General features: G+C 35.7%; 1 protein-coding gene across 11 annotated transcripts in view; it reads left to right on the top strand.

Annotated features, from left to right (window-relative positions):
* SDCCAG8 (SHH signaling and ciliogenesis regulator SDCCAG8) overlaps positions 1-22,077 on the top strand; it is a 104,431-nt gene that overhangs the window by 49,433 nt on the left and 32,921 nt on the right. For 4 of the 11 annotated variants that reach the window (XM_086878235.1, XM_086878234.1, XM_086878232.1 and 1 more), the window contains 3 exons: positions 7,377-7,504; positions 9,619-9,727; positions 16,453-16,584. In XM_086878235.1, the coding sequence (XP_086734361.1) occupies positions 7,377-7,504; positions 9,619-9,727; positions 16,453-16,584 (369 nt within the window). Of the gene's footprint in view, positions 1-7,376; positions 7,505-9,618; positions 9,728-16,452; positions 16,585-17,087; positions 20,667-22,077 lie in introns of those variants that run through there. The other 7 variants (XM_086878237.1, XM_086878238.1, XM_086878233.1 and 4 more) reach the window with 4 other exon arrangements.

Raw genomic sequence — 22,077 nt, 5'->3', positions numbered from 1 at the left:
TTGATATACAGAGGACTGTGGAGATTGAGGAGAATTTATTGAGGAACTGGTCGTTTTCTGGATGTATCTTGAAGATTATAATGCCAAAAGAGTAAAGTCATGCTATAGGCTACGTGTTTGCAAAGTCTTACTGTTATGCTGAATGTAAAGTAAGAAATCCAGTCCTTTCGTTTTGTTCAGTGACCTCAAAGATAGAGGTAGAGATGTAGAAGTTAACTATGTTCAAGGTTCTTTATTTCATAGAAACTTCCATAGGAGTGACACTCTGTGTCTGTCTGTTGCTGTGCTCCTACAGCTTTTCATCTGTCTCATGCCCATTAATGTCTCCAGATAGCTGAAATAACTTTTAAGTAGATTCCAAGTATGGAAAGCAGGAGTAGGAATTTTTTTCACATGCAGTCATTATATTATATGTATAGTTTCTCCTGATACCTCAGTAGGGCTTAAAGAACAAAGTGGAAATTTTAGACTGTAGTGTTTCATTGTTTCTGTAGACTTCTTGTTATTATATAAAGTGGAAATACATATAGGAGTTATAAAGCAGTTCAGGTGCTGTGGCTGCATTCTAAATAGAGAGATACAGGAAAAAAAAAATCAGCGGGTACAAGAAAGTTATATGCACTGATTTCTGTTTCAGCAAAATTTAATTTCTTAGAAAAAATAGAAAATAGTATAGCAGATTGATATTATTTGAATTCTGGGAATGGGGACACAGGTGACAAGTTACCGGCATTTTTGGGAAAATTGTTTCAAGCCAATTTGTCAGCTAACCATAGTTAGTCTCTTGATGAGGTTGGAAATCTGTACAGAGCTTAATTTTTCTTTTTTTTGCCCCCCGAAAGTGTTTCTTTTTATTTGAAGTGTTTTTATGAAATAGTAGTAACAGCCTGGAAGAGTTTTTTCCAGCCTTTCATCTCAAGTAGGGTAGTGAATTTCATTCCATTTCATTAACATACTTTAAATGTATTTCTACTTTCAAGTTATTTTTGCAGCACCTACTAGCTTCCTAGATCTATATTTAAAGAACTGGATCAATTTGAATGCTGATTTTTTTACCCCTTGACCTTTACATAACTTTTCTAATTGCTTGTAATGCTTCTCCTGGTTATGAGGAGAAAGCTCTGACATTTCATTATTTTAGGAAACTCTGTATTTCTCAGCTAAGAAAAGAAACAAAATTTAAGTTTTGTTAGTTTGGCTGGGGTTTTTTGAGCCTCAGTTCTCATGAATAGGCCTACATGTATCCTGAGAAATGATGTAGTCCTGCACCAATTAATTTAATAGTTGGGTTTCTTCAAAATTTGACCATGCAAATATAGATTTTACTGAAGCTCACCAAACACAGTGTGCTGGCTGGGGCAGTTTCCAGAAACTTGAGCTTTCTGCTGAGAAGATCTGGCAGCCAACTCCAGAATCAGCATCCAGTCAGCTCCCAGAAACTGACAAAAAGAGCAACTCAGTGGGTAATTCCCTCAATGGGATACAGGAAGGGCAATTTTTCAGCTCCTTGGAAAGGTTTAAAGAAATGACCTGATCATGGTACTTTTAAAAGATATTTCTACATAATTCTTGAGGAAGCATATACTCATATATCTTTTTTTTGTTTATTTTTTGCCATAAGAACATTCATATCATGCCATTCTTTTGCCTTGTAAAAGCACTAAGAGCCATAAAATCCAATCCAGTGTGGATTTACACAAGCACTGAAAAAATAAAAACCTTTATTATAAAGATTCAGATGGCAAAAGAAATCTACAGTGTTTAATAAGAGGAAACCACTAAGCTCTGTCCAGCTAAGTCCTCATTCAGAGCAGCCATAGGTATTAACAAGGTCCTATTAGATGAAAATTCATAGGCCTTACAAAGGAAGATAACCAAAACAGTCAGTGCTAAGCAAAAGGTTGATTTAAAGGAAAGGGAGAAAACTTGTGACCGCGAGCATTTTTATTGAATTGATCCAAACATATGAGCAAGGTGCACGCTCTAGAGCTCTGTTAATTTAGAAGGTTTGGAAAGCAGTAATTTTGAATCATAGCTACATTTATAACCAACATGTACCTGTTTACCTGCAGAATTACAGCTCTTTCTGTGTTGCATTTTTTTAAATGCTTTAAAATACTAAGATTGGATAGCATACGATAAAAGTCAGTAGACACATTCTCCATTGTAAATAGCTGAATGGGGTACTGCATTGTTGTTAAATTGAAAGGCTGGTCTGAAAGGAGTTACAGAAATTTTACATTAATAGAGAGAATTAAAGACTATTCCTGGGGAGAGTGACTTCTTGGTAAATTGGAGTTTTTTCCCATGTTTGTAGACCAACCTTTAGACTTGTCTGCTAACCTGAAAAATAAAGAATGTACCCTTATTCTTCTGTGTATGACATACATACAAAGATATATAAAAAATGCAGGGGGAAGAAGTTTGTGAAGTATGATCTTATTCTATGTACCTTCTTTTAGGACCCTTATCATTGTGAGTTTTGAATAGTGTCTGGTAATAAAGTTTGAGATAGCAAAACATTTTCTCATGTTTCCCCATAGAGAATAAGTCAGGTATTGTGACATCTTGTTTCAGCTTTTATACTTTTTTTCTTTTTATCATGAGTGTGCAGTTTTTTTGGCTTTTTCTCCTCCTATAGCCTGAGAGAAGAGCAAGGATATGCTTTGATTTTCCATTTTTCTTTGACTCTTGTAGCTGAAATAGTAAGATTAAGTAGTCTATGAGAAAGTGATTCAGAGACCTGCTTATAATGGTCAGTCCACTAGACCTGTATTGTGGAAAGTTTGCGAAGTAGACTGCATAAAATACTGCTGAGCCTTTGTACCCAAAGTCATTTGGTCTTTAGGGCTCTTAATACATGTAGTCTTTCAAGCCCTACTTTCAAGTGTTTTAATTCTTTTGAGTGACTTCACGCCAGATTTTACTAAAGATGCTGGGAATAAAATGCTTGGGTAACTCCTCAAAACTTTTCTAGTTTGGTCGAGAATCTTCTGCTATACTTTTATTTTCAAAAATACTGGGAGAGAAAGCTCATTTCCTCTGAAAGAGCTAAGGGAGCCTCCATCTGAGTCCTTTCTCTCTTCTGAAGTAATTTGTTGTGCAGTGCCTCACAGTGCTGGCCCACTTGACTATGGGTTATCTAGGAAAGATGCCTGTTCTTGACCACTGAGGCAGGTGGTAGAAGCATTAGTGTTAGACTTGACTGGTCCTCCTGCTGCCCAAGTCTGAGTGTGGGTGCAGAGTTCCGCAACTGGTCATCATTTAGACAAGTCTTGTTAGTTGGGATAGCTCAAGCATTTGGAACACTAGATGCAGCTACTCCTTAATAATTCATGAAATTCAAGTTAAACCAAGTATATAGGAAAGCTAACATGCTTTAGAGATATATTTTAAATTATAATCAGTATGAAATGAAGATGTCAAAAATAATGCTATGATAACCTCTTGTGTATCAATGAACTGAGATAGTTGCTAGAGTATTTTAATTTGTCTAATTAAGTTCATAGTCCTTACTAATGGATCCATTAGCTTTTTTTAAAATGCCACATATTAATCTCGTGGAAAAATCAAATAGTCGCTATAGAAAGCATGGTTGCCTCAAATTGTAGTTGCTTTGCCAGAAGGTTTACTGGCAACCTCCAGTCAGGGGCCTGATTCTACATTAAGAATCATCCTGCTTTTTTATTTTTGTATTTTTACTGTTACCAAACTGAGAAGACTCCTTCAGAAATACATACTACTGAACTGTGTAGTGAAATTCAAAGTTTTATCAACCTAAGTTCTGTTTCTTTCTAGTCAAAAATAGATGAGCTTTTAGTTATGTCAAATATGACTTTTATGTCCCTAGTCTTTACATACTTCCTTTTCCTTTACTGCAGAGCCCTTTGGCAGAGAGTGGACTCCTCTTGTAAATAGATCTGTGATCTAGTTTTTGTTTGTTAGTGAGAAAGGTATTTTGATTTGGGGGATTATTTTGGTTTGGGGTTTTATTTCGGTTTTTTTATTAAATTTGATTACTCAAATTCAGTCAGCATACTTTTATGTTAGCTTTGAGATAAAAGTGAATTTTTACTTCAGTTGCAGCAAGGATTTTTTTAAAGTTTGCCAGAGAGGCAATTTTCTTCTTCCTGTACTATAAGCTACAGTTCACAGTGCCTTTTGTTTTGTCAAGAACATTTGAAAGGCATAACTTTCATGCACTACAAACCAATATCAAGTTCATTGAAATATGCAAACCAGTTAACTATGGCTCTTGACAGCCACAATGCAGGCTTAAAACAGGCATTTAGAACTAAAATCACTGTGAAAAACCTGTACTTCAGAACAGGGCTCAAGAGGAGCTTGAGTATTCTCCACAATTGAGTCTTTGGTTGCTTCTGACTTTATCGCACAGAAGTGAAAGTTTCCATGAGTTTAATGTGTCTGCATTAGTAAAACAGACTAGTTTTGTGACCAATCAGATGTGCATTTTAGTATGTTTAGTGTTTTGTATTCAGTAAAACTAGTGTTTGAATTCAAGTAGAGAACAGGCTGGTGCACTTTAACCACTCATCTTCTATTTTTGACCTCTATAGATGAAGTTTTTAAAAGTTCTGGAATTAATCTTTAGCTGTCATTTCTGATTCAGATATTACTTGTGTCATCAAAATTAGTCAGTCATAGCTTTGCTTTACATTGTCCCTGTGCTTTCCATTAGTGAATATAATAAATTCTGAAGTTTTTGTAGGAAGAGACATTTGATGTCTTCACACTAATGGTGGAGAGACTAAGGACTGTTTCCTTCTCTCTACAGTCCATAGATTTTCTTTTCCTCTGAATTGTCAGAGAATTGATTTAAGAAATTGCAATTGAACAGACTGTGTCAAAGTTTCTAGAACTCCTGCAGTATTTGTTGGTTGTAACAGGAAAGTTACCACTAGATCCTGAAATCTCTTGAGCTGCCTTTTGCATATTTTATACTTTCTTTTTTCTTCTCCATATGTGTGTTGGGAAATTTTCTGTTGGAGGGCAGGAAGATTGAATTTAGAGAGCAGGTTCAACTCAAGGTGTGGATGAAGGATTTGCCACTCCATTTAGACAGATTTGGTTCCAGGATATTTTTTTTTTCACTCCTGAGCAGTTGTAAGCACCTCAGATACTGCTCTGTGTGGCATTGGATATGTTTTAATTCCAAAATTTTCTAAATTCTAAGAAGCTGTTTTTCTGTGTAAGAATTACCTGTGTTTTCCTAGTTTTACAACTGAGCTTTTATTCGCTGTATAAATTCATCTTCAGCTACCCATACACTCTTCAGCCATAAGGCACTCACCATACATCTATGGTTTCTGAGCTCCTGCTAGCTTGCTCTGTGCAGTATGTGACACAGGTGAATGGCTCTTTTAGATAGGTCCCCTACACAGGAGAGTGTTTCTGGAGGCAGTAGATTCTCCATTTATTTTGAACTTGCTGGTTAGCATGTATTTGTCAGGAGGGGCCCTAGCAATGAGGAATGGACCTTCACAGGTTTGCCTTGGTAGTGTAGCTTGCTACATGCTGAAGGTTACCCCCAGCAGAAAGCCAGCCAGCCAGCTGTGTACCAGATGACTGCACAGCACCCAACTGCACACAGCCATCTCACATGAGAACTATTAAATAAAATACTGTGCTACTGACACTTTCTTTAGCTGAAAGTGCCAGAAAAATGTGAGAGATTCTGGTGGCTTGTTTTTCCTTTAGTTTTTTGAGCAATCCGGTGCTTATAACAACTTTCTGAAGATAAAAAAAAAATTGTAAAATAAAGGGGTTTGCACAGACTGGTTTCCAGCAAATATGGGAAAAATATTCTTAGTAATACTTTCCATATTCGACGCTTGCACTGAAAAAATAATGGGAGCATCACTCTTTAGGATAGCCCCAATATGATTACAAAGCAATTCTGAGAGTGATGTGATAAAGTGCCATTCAATATATGAAATTTCCTTTTAAAATGTGCTTTGTTTCCTTAACGCTCTAATATTTTTGCTATCTAAACATATTTGCTATCTTACCTCAGAAGAAACTGCCTGTGGTTTCCAAGGGAGTTTTGCCTAAGGTAGGGCCTGAAACATCAGGACCAGGAATTAGTGTAATGTGACCCACCATTTGTATTGCTTTGGGGTAAATTTGAGAGAGAAGATTTAACATTGTGTGTGTCATGCTGTGATATTGCAATATCTCGGATGGGTTATTAGGCACCAATCCAAAGGTTAAGTGCAGCAACCACATGAGATGTGGCTGTATCCTTACATGATCTGTGCCTGTGTTCTGCTTTGTAGTCCTCTGAAATAGGTAATATCCCTAGAATAAAACATGTTCATAAAACTTTTTTAAAGCCTATCTCAACCTATAAAATGTCATTTCAGTAGAAATGTGTTTCCTCATGTCATTTGAAATCTAGAAATCAATCCTTGTATGTGTAAACTCACTGACGTTTTAAATGTGGATCCCAATGTTCACCAGATAAATATTCACGACCTTTGGGAAAGTTTAGATCTGAATTTGCAGTGCAGGATCTTTTCTAATTTATATGCATGTATCTTTTTGGGGTTTTATTTTCCGTGCTCTTTTTGCTTGGCTTGCATTAAATAAAATGCTTCAATGGAGTGTGGTAGTCTAGCATTTGTTTTGCCTCAGGAGTGGATTGCCCCATCTTGCATATCTGGTCAAGTAAATTGCTCTCTTGCCTGCATACTTTAATAATAGTACTGGGCTTTAGACCTTCCTGTACAACCCCCCAGTGAGCAGAACCACAAGGGGCTGGGCCTGTGTGGTGCTAGCAGTCTACTCTATTGTAATGGATGCATTCATCTCCTATTTACATAAATTAATAGTTAAAACTTGTTTGGTTGCTTAAGAAAACTCATTAAGCTTTCAGAGTAGCTGTATCATGAGCACTGTGAAATTGCTCCCATTGATTTATCTCCTGCTGGTTCATTGGGAACCAGTCCATCTTGGGGTCAGATCCCTAAGCTTCATTGCAGAATTAAACAAATAGCATTTAAAAGAAAATGCAAATAATATGTTCAGTGCAAAGTGAATTCTGGTAAGCTTCCTTATAAAAAAGAGTCATGTTTAAATTTTTTTAAAATAAAATCCTATTTTTGTCTGCAGGGCCAATTTTCTCTCAGGAAATAGATCATACTTTTAATCCATTTTCTACTGGTCATTGGAGAATGTTTGACATTGTAAGAGAAAGGTCAGTTTGTATAACCTGAAGTGGGAGGACAGTGTTTAATGTGAAAAGCTTGGCCAGATTTTTGTTACTGTTATTTGAATGTTCTGCTTTACCCTTTTAATTTATCCTCTTCAGTATATGATTTCTACTTTTCTTTATTTTGTATTTGGTTTTTTTATAGATTGGAGAAAGAGAGCATTCAGCACAGCATTAGCAATGAAGCAAAGGCCCGAGCCCTTCAGGCCCAGCAAAGAGAGCAGGAGCTGACACAGAAGATGCAGCAAATGGAGGCCCAGCATGAGAAAACTGGTAGGTGGTAGGGAAAGATTAGAGCCTGGGCACTCACTCACAAGCCAGGCCCACGCCTTACTGTGAAATGACATCAGGAACACCTGTAACCTTTGGCTGGCCGAAGGGAGCAGATGCTAACTACACCGGAGATTCCGAATTACATATTAGTTAGCGTTTAAAAGAGAAAATGGAAAGTATTGCCCACTGTCTGTTGATTTCAGAGTGCTGCTCTCACATCTGCTGCACCATCTGGATTATGAGTTTATTTACCTGTGTTCAAGAAACGTAAAGCTGAGAGAGACCACAACAAAGTAGAAAAACAAAGGGCTTGTTTTTGGCTGGATTTTCAGGCACACATGTTATATAAAGAAAATAGCATCAGAAGCTCTGCGGGAAATGCTCTGAGCTTACAGTTAAAGTCTCCTGAATAGCATTGAACAGTTCCCACAGTACACACATTATAGCTACTCTAAAAGCTTAATGAGTTTGCTTCGGCATCCAAACTGGAGAAAAGCTTTAGCCATTAATCGGTTCTTAATTCACTGTCGCAGCTGGATGTAATTCACTGGCTCCAAATTGATATGTTCCTTTATTTAATCTTTGCAGCCTCAAACATTTTTAGCATTACCATGTGCACCTCCCCCCCACCCTCAATCAAGAAGAAAGATGTTTAATCCCTTGTGTATTTCAGGTTCTTATAATATGAGACTTCATTGCATTGACTTAGCCCATCAATAACATCTAACTTTAATCTTGAAGTAAAATGGCTTTTCCAAACAAACAAAAATGTGCTTTTTGTATTATGAAGTACTATGGCAACAATATTAATAGAGGTCCATATTACAAATAAACAAAAAAAAAAAAAAAGAAAAGGAATTTTCAAGAGGTGAAATCTGTAACCCATGAGCATGGAAAGGAGGAGGAGCTTCAGCTGTTAAAGAACGTGATATACTTACGTGTTTAACAAAATACCATATTTACCCACTAGTCATGCAATACTTTCAGGAAAACTGTCTACCATATATTAATTATAAGGAGTGTTGGATAATACATAAGGTAGCAGGCATGTTTATATCTGCTGTTCAATTTTCCATCTTTTTTGGTATTATCACAGTACTAGAGGACCTCACCATGTGTTCAGGGAATGCAAACAGCTACATTATGGCTGCTGCTGTCTACACTATAGGAGAAGAAAAGAAGCTCTCAGAATCATTTTTTCTTCCTTTAGCCAGCACATCTGCATATGACCATGAGTAATTTTGCACAAGAGAAATGTAATTTACCCTCCTGATGCATAAATTGTCCCAGTATACAACAATGAAACAATATTATGTCTGGGTCTGTTTTTATCTATCTCTAGTAGGATTAGAGGGAATTGAAAATTATAGTAATTTATAAAGTATATAAAGAAAACCTTGTTTATTATGACCCTACACACATACAAGGAATTTGGGTAAGAGTGGTCATGCTTTCACTGATTTTAAAAGCAGAAATCAAGAAACATAATTTTGCAGTATCTTCCTTTTGAAATAATAAAGATACCTGGATTCTAGGTCGTGAGTTTAGGTGCAGTCCAAACTAATAGTAGCTGAAAATTACTTTACAAAATGGTTTCATTTCAGCTGTCCCTGGACAGTAAGTCTAAATCCTGTCATTCAAGAATAAAAAATTACATTTTTCATGGTAAGCTCAGGACACAGTAAATAAAAGAACTGCTGTTTTAAGGAGATACTGAAATGAGTCTACACTGTGAGCATTTGGGTTGCTGGTGTATCCTCTGCACCAGTTGAGGAAGCAAGTCTGCTAAAACATGGCTTGCCAATTTTATTCCTCCTAGAAATGTCAGTGAACTTCTAGCTAAAAAGCAAGCCCACCAGATTAGATATCTAGTCTTCACAGTGATGCTTCTCTTACAAGACCAGATTCAGTGGCAACATTGCTTTAACACTTCAGCTAATTCTGACATAGAGCCTTAATTTGGTAAGTGATGATGTCCAAGTAGCTGAAGTTTAAAAAACATTTCAAAACTAGAATGAACTATAAGAAAGAAATTAGGAATATATAAAATTGTTTCTATGTTATCTATAAATTTCTATAGTTGTTTTTTTATGTCATAATTTTATGGTTTCTAGTAGAAGAACTGGATTCATTGCTGACCTCCCAGAATACATTCATAGCAAAATTAAAGGAAGAATATTTTGTGTTGGCAAGGAAGTTGGAACAAATGTCAGAAAAATACAGGTTAGTATATTTTTCTTAACCTGACACTTTTAATAATGGGACATGCCTCTTTATTTTTTGATTTATATTTTAATATTTATTATTTTTCATTTTTTTCCAGGTATTTTATATCATACCAATGTAATATATGACCCTTAAGAATTCAGTATAATAAATGCCCCTTAAGACTATGTTTCTGACTATTAATTCAAATTTCTTGGACAATTCCAATGTGAAAATTGTGTAGTATTTTCTTCCTGGTGTTCATATTCTTAATATTAAGAATAGAAAATTGTTTAAAAAGCTACAATTTCAGTTTATCTGAAGTTATCTGAAAAATGCTAAAAATTCAATGATCTGTTGATCAAAACTGTTCTCATTTTAATTATTTACTTAATCTCCTTTCACAGTACTACACTACACACTGAATATTGTCTATAAAATAATTGTCATCAAAATTGCTTTTTACTGATACCCTGATTCTGCTGCTGCTGCTTGTTATCAATCAACAGCAGATCTAAAATCAAAGCCATTAAAACCTGGGAGTAGTAATTATTTATAGAAATACAGAGCTATGGAGGTATCTGTTCAAAAGTTCTGTAAGACAGAACTATCTTCTAAAGAAAATGTGAATTTTGTAGTTCTTCAGAAGCAAATAATTTTGTGTGAAAATAGCAAATAATAAAGTGTGAAAATAGTATATTTTGAAACTTTTTTTTGGTTTATATTTAGAGTAGTAAACTGGACTTCAGTGGAGAGTTGGCATTCTGTAGCTTCTGTAAATTACATGCAAAGTGAATTTGCTAATTAAGGCTAGTATTCAACTCATGGCTGATGGGAAGTAAGGAAAACACTCAGCAAAGATCAAATTGGTTTTCAAGAGAGGATTCTTCTTCTGCTGGGTGTATTTAATCATCCTCATGATGTACTGTAAAAGAGGCAACACTCACTCAGGGAGAGAGCTTGTTTACCCCAGTACCCTCTTCCTAGGAATGGTCAAAGGGGAATGACTTAAGTAGATGACAGACATATACATATATATATATACGTGTGTGTGTGTGTAATAAATATAATAAATGATGCTTCCCATGGATACTTCCTCCACTGCCCATCTTACTTCCTCCTGAATATGAAGTGTTGACTAGCTGTTAAGTGGCTGAAATTGAGAGATGAATCCCATCCAGAGTGTTTGGGGAGGAAATAAGAAACTTGAGGGACTGTAAGCAATCTTCCCATTGTGAGGGTTACTTGAAAGAGAAGCAAACAGAATTTTTCCTCTGAAAAAGCAGAGCTCTTCTGCTGAAGTAGTGCAAAATCTAAATGGATTCAAATCATATTATTATTCCAGCAATAAAAAAGCACACAGACTTTGTTGCTAGAGCTCACAGTCACAGACTAGTAACTGTAAAGGATGAAGGAAAGACAGAAAACATACTGTGAAAACACATTATTCTCTGAAAATAAATACTAGAGATTGCCAAGTGTTTCTCCACCTAGCAGCATTAGCTGACTTTGTCAAGGACCTGAAAATGGGAAAAGGAGCCCTCTTGCATCTCCAGGAAGTGGTATTTTTTACACAAGAAGCTGTAAGGAAGAATGCATGAAAGTGGTTCTGAGAAGTGGTCCTAAAATAGCTTGAGCTTGCCTTCATTGGAGTACGAGCTGCTGCAGTCAGTAACAGGGAGAGAGAAATAGGTAGAGACAAAAAATAGAAGGAAAAATGAGAACAGCAAGGTGGAAGTGGAGATGGTGGAAAATGACAGACTAATATAGATGGCTTCACTAAGTGATCAGGAGATCAGATGCAGAAAATTATTTTAGCCAAGTTCTAAATGCATGATCGTCATGTATCTCTCAGTAGCACCTCTCTGAATTGTAATCTTCAGCTCATTGTCACTGCATTCTGGGACAGAATACTGAAGTTTTGTCTTCTAGAAAAAAGCAATAATTTGGGAAAGATTTTATAACTTAGTTCTTACATGCATTAATAAATGCAGATCACAAAGCAGCAGTGTGCCCTATTTTCACAGAAAATATTTTTCCATATTTTCCATATTTTTGACCTTACCATAAACTGAATTTTGGACTGCATGTGTATTTTCTTGCTGTACTTCTAGAGTCCTTGTGCCTTAATTTCCATGGGTTTAAGAAATAACTATATGCTACCAATACCATTATTTAATTGGTGGAACACTCAAGCTCTTTCAATAACAGATGCAATAGTAAGTTTATTTAAATTTTACTTGGTTTGGTAAGAAGAACCCATTTGTAATAAGAGGCATTTCAAATTTATCTGTGGCAGCTACATATTTCTACAATTTCAATGGGATGCATCTGAATGGCACATATATTTTTGTATTTAATGCAGGTTTTCTGAGAAATCTAAACTGAAGTTTTTGTGTTTATATGTAAGCTGGAACCATTTTTTGAGCTAGTCCCTACACAGAAAGGCGTCAGAAAGACAATGTCAGACGAATTATAAACCCCTCAAGCTGTGCAGAAAGAAGATAGTGTCTGTGAAGGTTTTCGTATGCATAGGCATGTTTAAAAATATAGTCCTTTGTTGATTTCTTCTCTGTTTCTCTCTTGTTTTGTTCTTTTTTTTTCCTCTGATTGTCACTTTCTGAGTTTCTAGGTTGTAGATTAATGGTTAACACTACCCACTGTGTATTTGTGATTTGCGTTTTGTAATTAAGGGGAACAATGGGAGTCCATTGGGTCTCGTTATATATAATGGTTGGTTTAATTTGTTTCACTTCTATCTTGTTAATTGTAAATTGATCATTAAGATTTGAATTCTAATCTGTCACCAGGGTTGTGAGTATTGAAGCTAGAGCAATGATCCTGGTTTTAATCACTGATGATGAGAAACAAATTTTATAATTTTGGTACATATTGCAGTTCATATATTTTAACACTGTATTTTATGGTGTTATAAATATTGTTAAATGACTTTTAGTGTAGTTTTACTGTTTGGACTATAATGTATAAATTATATTACTGGTTTGGCAACAGTAGGCATCCAACTGTGTGAGTTTAATTGAAGTAAAGAACACATACCCGGCTGAACTATTTTTCTGCATATTTGGTTGACTGCAGTTGTTGCACTCAATACAAGGAGTGAAATGTTTGTTGAAGGTAGCTGAAGATAGGGAACAGTCTGTCTGAAGGTGCAATCATTAAAATTAGATACAACAATACTGCATCAGCAGAAAATATTTTAGAGCGTGTATTTAATTTCTGTGCAAATAAACAATTGGTTTTAAGAGCAGGAAAAGGCAGTGTTTAAAAAGCACTGAAATGCAAAACCTAGTTCAGAGGAGTAAAGGCAGCATTGCCACCTCAGTGTTCAAAAATCAGCTGATCCTAAAGATACCCTAAGACTGACTTAGAATTGTGATGATTTAACATTTCCTCATTTTATTGCCTTTAGTATTTAAGTGTTTTGGAGGCTAACCTCTTTGGGTTTTTTTTCCCAGATTCTTCCAGCAAAGATGGTAGATAATACTATAGTGATTTTTAAATTGAAGTTGAGGTTGTTAAGTGGATCCAGAAGTATAGAGAGGTTTTTGTTGCTATTGTTTGCTCCTGCCCCCATCAATTATTTTTGATACTGTGATAAGTAAATGAGATTTGGAAAAATCTATTATACATCTGATTACAAGCATGCATTTTACATTTTCATGTGGTGGTGTAGCTTTGCTCTGTGGAGTTTCAAAGTAACAGTGGTTTCATACAGGTCATTTGAGTGTATCAGATCTCAGAAGCATGCACAGATCCATGACTGCCTGACTTGTGGGGCCAGCCTGAGTCTGCAGAAGTGCCCCTTCCTCCTGTCAACTCTGATGACAGCACTCCAAATGCCTGCATGCTTCAGTTTCTACTGAATCCACCACAGCTTATTGCTCAGACTGTTGGACCCAGAGTAGCCCTGGTTGAGCAGCATCAGCACATCCATGTTGTGTCCTTTAGTTGTGAGGGATCCATCAGACAGTGATTAGTGCATAGATTTCTCTAATTTGCCTCTGTCCCCAGCATCACGAGTGAACTATCTCTGAAGTTCAGCACTGTGTGCTTTGACACTTACTCACCTCTCTTTTCCTGCTGTGATACCTTGGGAGCAGAGTTGTTCAGGAGCATTTGCACAGGACTGGTCCTGCCTCTGGCTGGGTAGAATTCCTACTCCTGTATGAATGTGCTATAACATTCAGTACAGTTATCAGGCTTATTACTACTATGATTTCTTTGTTTTTTTTTTTAACCCAACAATGTGTGATCTTATTCAAATATCACATAGAATTAGCCATCTTATCTTAATGTTTGGAAACTGAGGTGGATGAAAGGTGTGTTTAACGATGCAGAGGGAATCACTGACAAATGATGATGGAAGACTCTCAGTATGCAGTATTGTTTTGGTGTTCTCTCTTAAATGCCAACACACATGAACCTTTTAACATGGACCTAACCATTCTGTCCTTAATATGTGCTGTCCTTCAAAACTTCAGTGTCATTAAATACTTGAGTCTTGGTGGTCAAACTCTTAGATAGTTACATGGAGAGGGCATTGTGTAAATAATGTCATAATTAGGATTTTTTTTTCTCTGTGTTTAATTGTAATTAAAAGATTAAAGATGTTTCAGGAGAAGACAACACTTAAAATGTGCTTCAAAGCATCAGACATTTAGAACTCTATTCTAGAGATTGGAGATTATGATACTCATGTTTGTAATTAATTCATTACTTACTATTGTTTCATTAATTATAATTTCCAGTAGTGTTTTGGTCTTGGTTGATTGGAATTGCTTGATCTTTCCAGAAAGACTTTGGGCACCTTCAAGTGTGATGGAGATGAATAAATCTTTGTAAAACTTACAGAATTTTATCACCTTGAAAGTTGCTTCTGCTGTTTCCATGAATGAGACAGTCACATATAAATACAGGAAAAGAAACAGGACCTCCCAGTTGGGAAACCCTACAAATGTGATAATTTAAAATATTCCTACATGGCAAATGCTGTTGCTGAATTTTACTGGCAAAAAAGGAATGCGGAATTTAATTTATTCCTGTGTCAGGTCTCTTTGAGCTGCTCTGCAGTGAACCAAACCTTTGCTTTTATCCACTGGTTGTCTGTCTTACAGTATCAGTATCAAGCACAGACTGCATTCACATTGTGTGGTAACAGTTGGTCCAGCTGGCAATGCTTTGTTAATGCTGATATTTAAGTTACTAGTATTTCTATATAAAATGATTGGTGGAAAAATTCAGTTCCTGCTACCGTCCTATAACATCCTGCCCACTATTATGTATCCATCCAGGAAACTCATGTGCACTGAAGTTTGATGTACAAACCTATCAGCACAATTCTGATGTATTTGTGTTTGATCTTCCTTAATAGAGCTGTAACTCTCAATCTAAATTCAATTATATACAGTCTCTCTCCAAAGTTTCTCTTGCTAAATTCTTTTAGCTTCACAGATGATACCATGCATTGTTCTCTATTTAAACATGAAAAGATCATGTTGTCATTTCTAGATTTGACTTGTCAATGTAACAACATGTTTTTGAAAGAGGACTATTCCTTCCTCCCTGCACTTTGTTGTGTTTTTCAGAATGTCAGTTGTTGATGCATTCTATAACAGCCAGGAAGGTAAAGTATCTTTCTGCTGTAATTGCTGCATATTTAAGTTTATGATTTAAAGATATATCTAAAGCTTTTTAACCTTGAGGTATGGAGTGGCAGATGCCATAAATTTTCTTGCTTTTGATTTGTACTTTCTGATGGTATAGCAGATTCTGACATGTTCTCATTAACCTTTTCCAAAGAGTTAAAATTGTACAAGTGCATAATGTATATTTTATCACAATTTAATCTGAGGTCTTTTCCTGATATTAAGAAACAGCTCATGCCTGTTTCTCCATGGGCTGATGGTTAGAGATGTAGCAAGTAGCAGTCCCAGGTCATTCATGGATCTGGTGTCTCTGCTCACCCGTGAAGAATAAGAATTGCTTAGAAGTGACTAATATTCTTAAAGGCTGTGCTGATTTTTATGTAGATTATGTAGATTAGATGTGCCTGTATGATTTGTCCCTTGTTTCTTAAAGTTTTGTTAATTCTCCTCTTAGTGAGGCTTTGGGTTTTTGGTTCGGTTTGGGTGTTTTTTGTGGGGGAAGGGTTTATGGAGTTTTGTTGTTGATTTTTTTTTTATCTGTGCAATGTTATTTTAGACATAGGACGTTACTAAAGTTTCTGAAACAGTACTACTAATGAGAGTTCAACCTGCAAACTGTTGAGAGTTCAACCTATAAAGCAGAGTAAAGGTTGAACAAGGTTTTAGTAGCTGTTTTTTTAAACTAAATGTTTTGTTTTTTTTCTAGGAAAGAGGTTAAAATTTGATTTCAGAATGTTAGCCAGATTCTTGCTTAACAAGTATGAATTTACATTTATTGATCTTATTTAACACCAATACATAAATAGGCATGCCTATTTAAATTAGGCTGTAATTAGCATAGCCAACCTATAACTGAGTGATTTCCAGTGGCATATTTAGAAGATATCCATCAATATTGTATTATTTTGTTTTAAGATTATATGAAACAGCATTTTGTTTCTGTAAGTTCTAGTAATAGCTTGTTTATGCATTACATATATATGTATGAAATTTTATAAATGCTGAAGCCACATATTGATGGCTCACGGCAGGATGAAATCTGACAACATCCATCATCGCTTTGTTTTACTTCTGTAGATCTGAAGTCAACCAGCTTAGTCAGGAAAAAGAGTATCTTCATGGCAGATTGGAGAAGATGCAGAAACGGAATGATGAATTGGACCAACAGTGTATCCAGCATGGGAGAATGCATGAGAGAATGAAGTCAAGGTAGGAGGTCCTGTTAATCTGTCAGTATGTGATACGCTCAACTGTGCCAGTTATGTTGTGTAAACATAAAAATGACACAAGGTTGTGTGGAAGTAATATTCTTTCCTTATGAAATGACCACTCCTTTCCCCTCCCCAATCAAACATTCTGTCAAGTTGGTATTTTAACATCTTTTGCTTGTGCCATTTTGGATAAATAAAAGGAAAGCTTGAACAACATAGTCTTCCAAAGAATTTAAACCTAGTACATATGTGTGTGGGCTGCTTTGGCTGTTCTCTGCTCTAACTTGTATGAATAGTCTTACCATATTAAAAAAAAAGAGGGGGGGAGCTGGGGAGAAAAGAGGGAAGAGGTTATTCAGTGATGTGAATGTAGAGTACAGATAAGGGTTCCATTATGCCGTGTAATAGTTGTATTTTTGGGGTTTGCAATCATTTAACTTGTATAAACAGACAAATCTTTCTGAAAATCATAGTAACCAGAGAAATACTCACAATTTTCAGGCACCGCTAATCTTTCAGAGAAGCAGTGACTTCCTCAGGATGAGCTGGGGGCAGCTGCAGCAAGACCAGTATGAAATAATTCCACCAATATCAATTGACCCTTCTGGCCAGAGTATCCAGACTGATAATGGCTTGTGCTGTGATATGGATTAGACTTCCACAAAGATCACTGTGGAGTCTTTTCATTTTGGTTCCAGAAGGTTCATCTGTGCTTTCTTGTTCTGTTTTCCACTCTACATTAAGCGTAACAGGCAATGGAGGGAGTTTTGATGTGCTTGTGGAGGTAGAAGATGAAGTAGAGGAGGCTGAGAGGGAACTCTGCAAGTCCAGTCATCCTGGCTACCTCTTGTCAGTAGTCAAAGGCAAAATGCATTTTAACTCATGGTGTTTAACTTTATTTGGACTAGACAGCCCTTACTGGGAAAAATTCTGTTTGCTTTTTTTCATCATTGACCACCTGAGAGGAGCAGAGCTTGCATGTATTAAAGCAGCCAGTCCTGTACACTCACTTCTTTAAAGTATTGATTTTTTTTCTGCCATCTCTTTATTCTCTGTCTATAATCATCTTCCTTGCAAGCACTTCATGTGTTCATTTCAGTCATCCAGAACCACTTCTTTCCTCTTCTCTTTCAGATTTCTGTCAGTACCTCATCCTGTTTTGCTGTAACCTTGTTTAGTCATCATCATTTATAGCCAAGAGAACAAAGAAACTCAAAATGCTGCAACTGCATCCCTAACCTGTGTAACCACACAATCTTTCCATTTATCTCACCTCCCTTTTGATTTTTTTTAGTTGTGGTGGATTCTTACCATATGTAGGATTTGAGGTTACATTCAAGAGAAAAAAATTTTCCCCCTCTTTTTCCTCCTAGCTGCTCTTCTGTAGAATTATGAATATTCACTATAATTTAAAAGTGCTTTGCAAGTTTTTAGGGTAACCTTTCCTCTATGTATTTTTATAAATAAAATGGATCTACTGGAAAATGTTGCTCGTTCTCTGCTGCAACAGCAATGATTATACACTAGAAAAGACTGAAAGCATTAATCCAGAACACAGAAGTGGTTTGAAAGCAGAGTGGTCATGCTGCAGGCAATGCCTTACCTTCTGCTGCTGTTTTGCAGACAATAGAGAAAATAGGGCAGTAATAGCATTTGTCTAATTTAATATTTTAGAATATATAAATATGGCAGAGATTATCAGGAGTTCTAAACATGAACAGTACCAGCAGTTTAAGAGATGGCTCTTTTAACATATACAAATATGTTAAAAGTTGTCATCTTGCACTCTATTAATTTAAAATCCAGTTAATAAGTGACAAGACTGATACTCTAAACTGCTTTAAAAAGTCAGTGTAATGTAATTTTAATTTCCATATGAAAACTGTAGTAGATTTTCAGGATTAATTCCCAAATGTTGTAAATTGGTCTTAAAGGTTATAAATCTAGGTGAAGAAAAGCAGAAGGTGAAGAAAAGCAGAAGGTGAAGAAAAGCAGAAGAAATAGCTACTCCAACAAATAAATCTCCCAGTTCCATATATTTATGTTGAAGGATTTCCACTAAATAAAAATAGTACTTTTTCTCATCTAATTTTGAAAATAGAGATCTCACTATACTATTTAGTAAAAGCAGAACAGTAAATAATAATAATGTATTTTGCCTCAGATTTTCATCCATCACTTAGATACTAATAATCACAGCAAAATACTGTTGATGATGGTTACTTCTTAACACATTTATTTCTCCTTTGTACACCGCTACAAATAGCAGTGGTCTTTTTGCACAGTCCCACAAAGTGCATTCTGACCTAATTTTCTAGCTGCTGTTATTCTTGATCTTCTGAAAATTTCTTGTGTTAAAATGATTTTGGCTAAACTTGGGATCCAACATTTTAATAATGAGGTACTGTGATACTTATCTGAGAAGAAATCTCTGTCCTTGTTTTATCCAGGGACAGTATGACAGGCCCTGATATAACTGTTTTGTGGAAGAAGTAATACCTAATTGATCAGTCAGAATTTCTTCTGGAGCAAAAGTGTTTTGGCAGTCATAATAGTTGCACTCCTGAAACTGAACAAGTTTTTTGGTGCCATTCTTATCTCTATGTGAATAAGTGCTGCAAATGTAATGTTTAAATGTTTAAGTCCAAACTTAAATAAGCAAATTTCTACGAAAGAGATTGCTTTAGATTGCACTTGTTAAACAGGATGCGGAATCAGCCTTTTCAGTGTAATGGAAATATCCAGTCCTTTTAGTGTGTTTTTACTCAGTGAAATATGGCATTAAAGAATTACATGTCCATCTTAAATGGTACAGTTGTCACATGCTACTGAGGTGAACTTGATTTGAAAGATATAGTTTGCAGGACTAAGGTGGCGTGTTAAAAATCCAGTTGGAGTTGGTCATCATGTGTAACTTCATGGATATGAATCTTGCAGAAATAAGTTCCTGTCTGTTATGTAGCAGAGTCTATTTTTATAAATTTTCAACCTCAAAGCAAACTTTGAATTCTTCAAATTCCTATTCTGTAAATTTGGGTTCATAGTAGAAATTAGCTGATAACAGAAAGTACAGATTTTCTTATAAGGCAGCTGTAGAGGTAGAGACTAGCCAAGAATAAAAAGAATATGCAGCAAAACTAAAAGCAAAACTATTTTTTGGGGGTTTTTTTGGTGTCCCACTCTACATAATTTGAATAGATTCCAGATGAAGTAAAATCCAAAGCCAAATTAATTGGCTATGCATAAAGTTGGTTCATTCTTTCCTTAATCTGCTTCTGAACTGAATTCCCAGGCATGCATTTTCACCTCTGTAGTTAGACCAGCTCTGTAAATGCAGATCCACTTTCTCACATGCTCTTTTCCAATTTGAAGAGTAAGAAGAAAACAACAAGAACCTGCCCAGATCTATTATTGTTTGAATATATTTATGAATAAGTATTATTTGCCCAAGCTGCCATGGGTCAGGATTTCATTAGGCTGTTTAAGCTTTCCCTGAACTCATTTAACAACTCTTACCGTTACAAGGTTCAATTATGGCTTTACTTTTCTGCATCTGTTCTTCTCGTGAAACAAGCGTTTGATTGTGAGTTAGCTATTTAGAGGATTGCTTCTGTGGACAGCCAGTATATAAAATGGGAAACATTTAATTATATAGCTTAGCTCTTTTCTGTGTACTTTCCTCTTGAAGACCCAGGTGATATGTGGAAAGACAGCAAGCATGGAATAGTATCTTCAAGTGGGAGAAGAAAATCCTAGGCAATTTCTTTCTTTTTTTCAAGATCAGCCAGGCATGCCTTTACGTCTTATCAAGGAGTTATAAGAAAAAAAAAAAAGCATTTGGACAGTAATTTATATGAAATATAAAGCGCTTTTAAAATCCTTCAAATAAAACAAAAATTTAGAAGCTTCTAATGAGTTTCTTTCTAAACATTTTTCCGAAGTTCAGCATATGGAATGTTGGACTATGAATTTTCTCTCGGATTTTGTGGTTACAATTGATACTACTGTAATTTTGCTGTAATGTGTGTGATCAATGTCCAATCTGTATAACATTAACAATAATAATACATTTTATGCAAATTTGTGTGGGGCCTTTTGTTGTGGTAGATTTTTGGTGGTGACACAGTTAGATGTATTTCTACTGTATTTTTGCTAGCTAAAGTTAAAAAGAAGAGCCTACAGGACTGGCAGTTTGGGGCAGATGTGTGTCTATTCCTTAGGCATCAGTGGTTGTAAGTTAACTATAAAAATGTTACAACCATCTGTGTAACAAGACGGCAGAGATCTGCTCTCGCCTGTTACTATAAATAAGAAGGAGATTTGTTTGACTTCATAGACATTGGATTTATAAAGACTCTATGTGTCAAATTGTAACTACGTGCCATGTTGCTGAGATATGTCTGTAGCCAACTACCTGGGGTGTCTTCCCCTTCAGACATTCTAGTGTAGTGCAGCAACTGTGCAGAAATGTCTGTATAGCACAACATGTGACAAATTATATTTGTTTTCTACCTATGGCAAAATGTATGATTTTTATGGATAAGCTTATCTGGAATGATAGCTAAAATGGATCTTTAAACTGACCATTCCAGTGTAAATGTGATACTCAGTTTGACAAGGATTTTAAAGGCTTTTTTTCCACCATGAAATCTATTTTTTTGTTTTGTTACTAAGTAGTAGTGTATGCAAGATCATGTATGCTTGAGAGAACACACATCTATGAGAATTGAGATGTATCTAGAGAGGATATACCAGCATTTTCAAATATCTGCTATGTAAAATCACAATAGCTAGTTTGCTATTACTATTACACTTCTGAATAGAGATTTTTGATTTCTTGGCAAATCTTCAGTAGAGCAACTGATTAAATTTATTTCTTGATAACTGGAGCAACCAAGGTGCATTGGAAATTTTACATTTTCTCCCTAAAACTCTAGTACTTTTTTGTGTGTATGTGTGTTTGCAAGAAATAATGACAGATGGAAGAAGTTAGGTTATGTCATTACCTAAAAACCTGTATTTTTTTCCTGTCCAGTTCATTCTCAGTTAAATACATTGTCGTCCTTATTCTACTGTTAGATTAGTATATTTCTTTAAAGTGACAGTGAAGTAATTTTTTCTGTATTTTATTGGACCCATCATCTGTTTTGTGATGCAATCATAGATTAAAAATGCACTGTTTTGTGGCTTTGTAGTTTTAAATGCATTAATTTTTAAATTGAAAGTAGAGATAAGCATATATAGTGTCCATAGAATCTTTGATATTAGAGATATAAAGATACGTTGTCTCAATGTCTAAAGAGCAGCGTGCTGCACTTTTTCCTGAGCATCATTACTCATGCCCACATATCTTTGGCATGGTTTTGCTGTAACAGGATGGCTGTAGCAATTGAAGATACATAATTGTTTGTGCAGCCCTTCATGCAAGGAGTTTGTAAAAACTTTGTGGTCACAGTGTGTTAGCATTGTGGTGCAGGCAGATTAAATTCTC

Source organism: Cyanistes caeruleus, chromosome 2, assembly GCF_971803275.1.
Source record: "Cyanistes caeruleus chromosome 2, bCyaCae1.hap1.1, whole genome shotgun sequence".
Taxonomy (NCBI): Eukaryota; Metazoa; Chordata; class Aves; order Passeriformes; family Paridae; genus Cyanistes; species Cyanistes caeruleus.
This window is presented reverse-complemented; position numbering and strand designations above follow the sequence as displayed.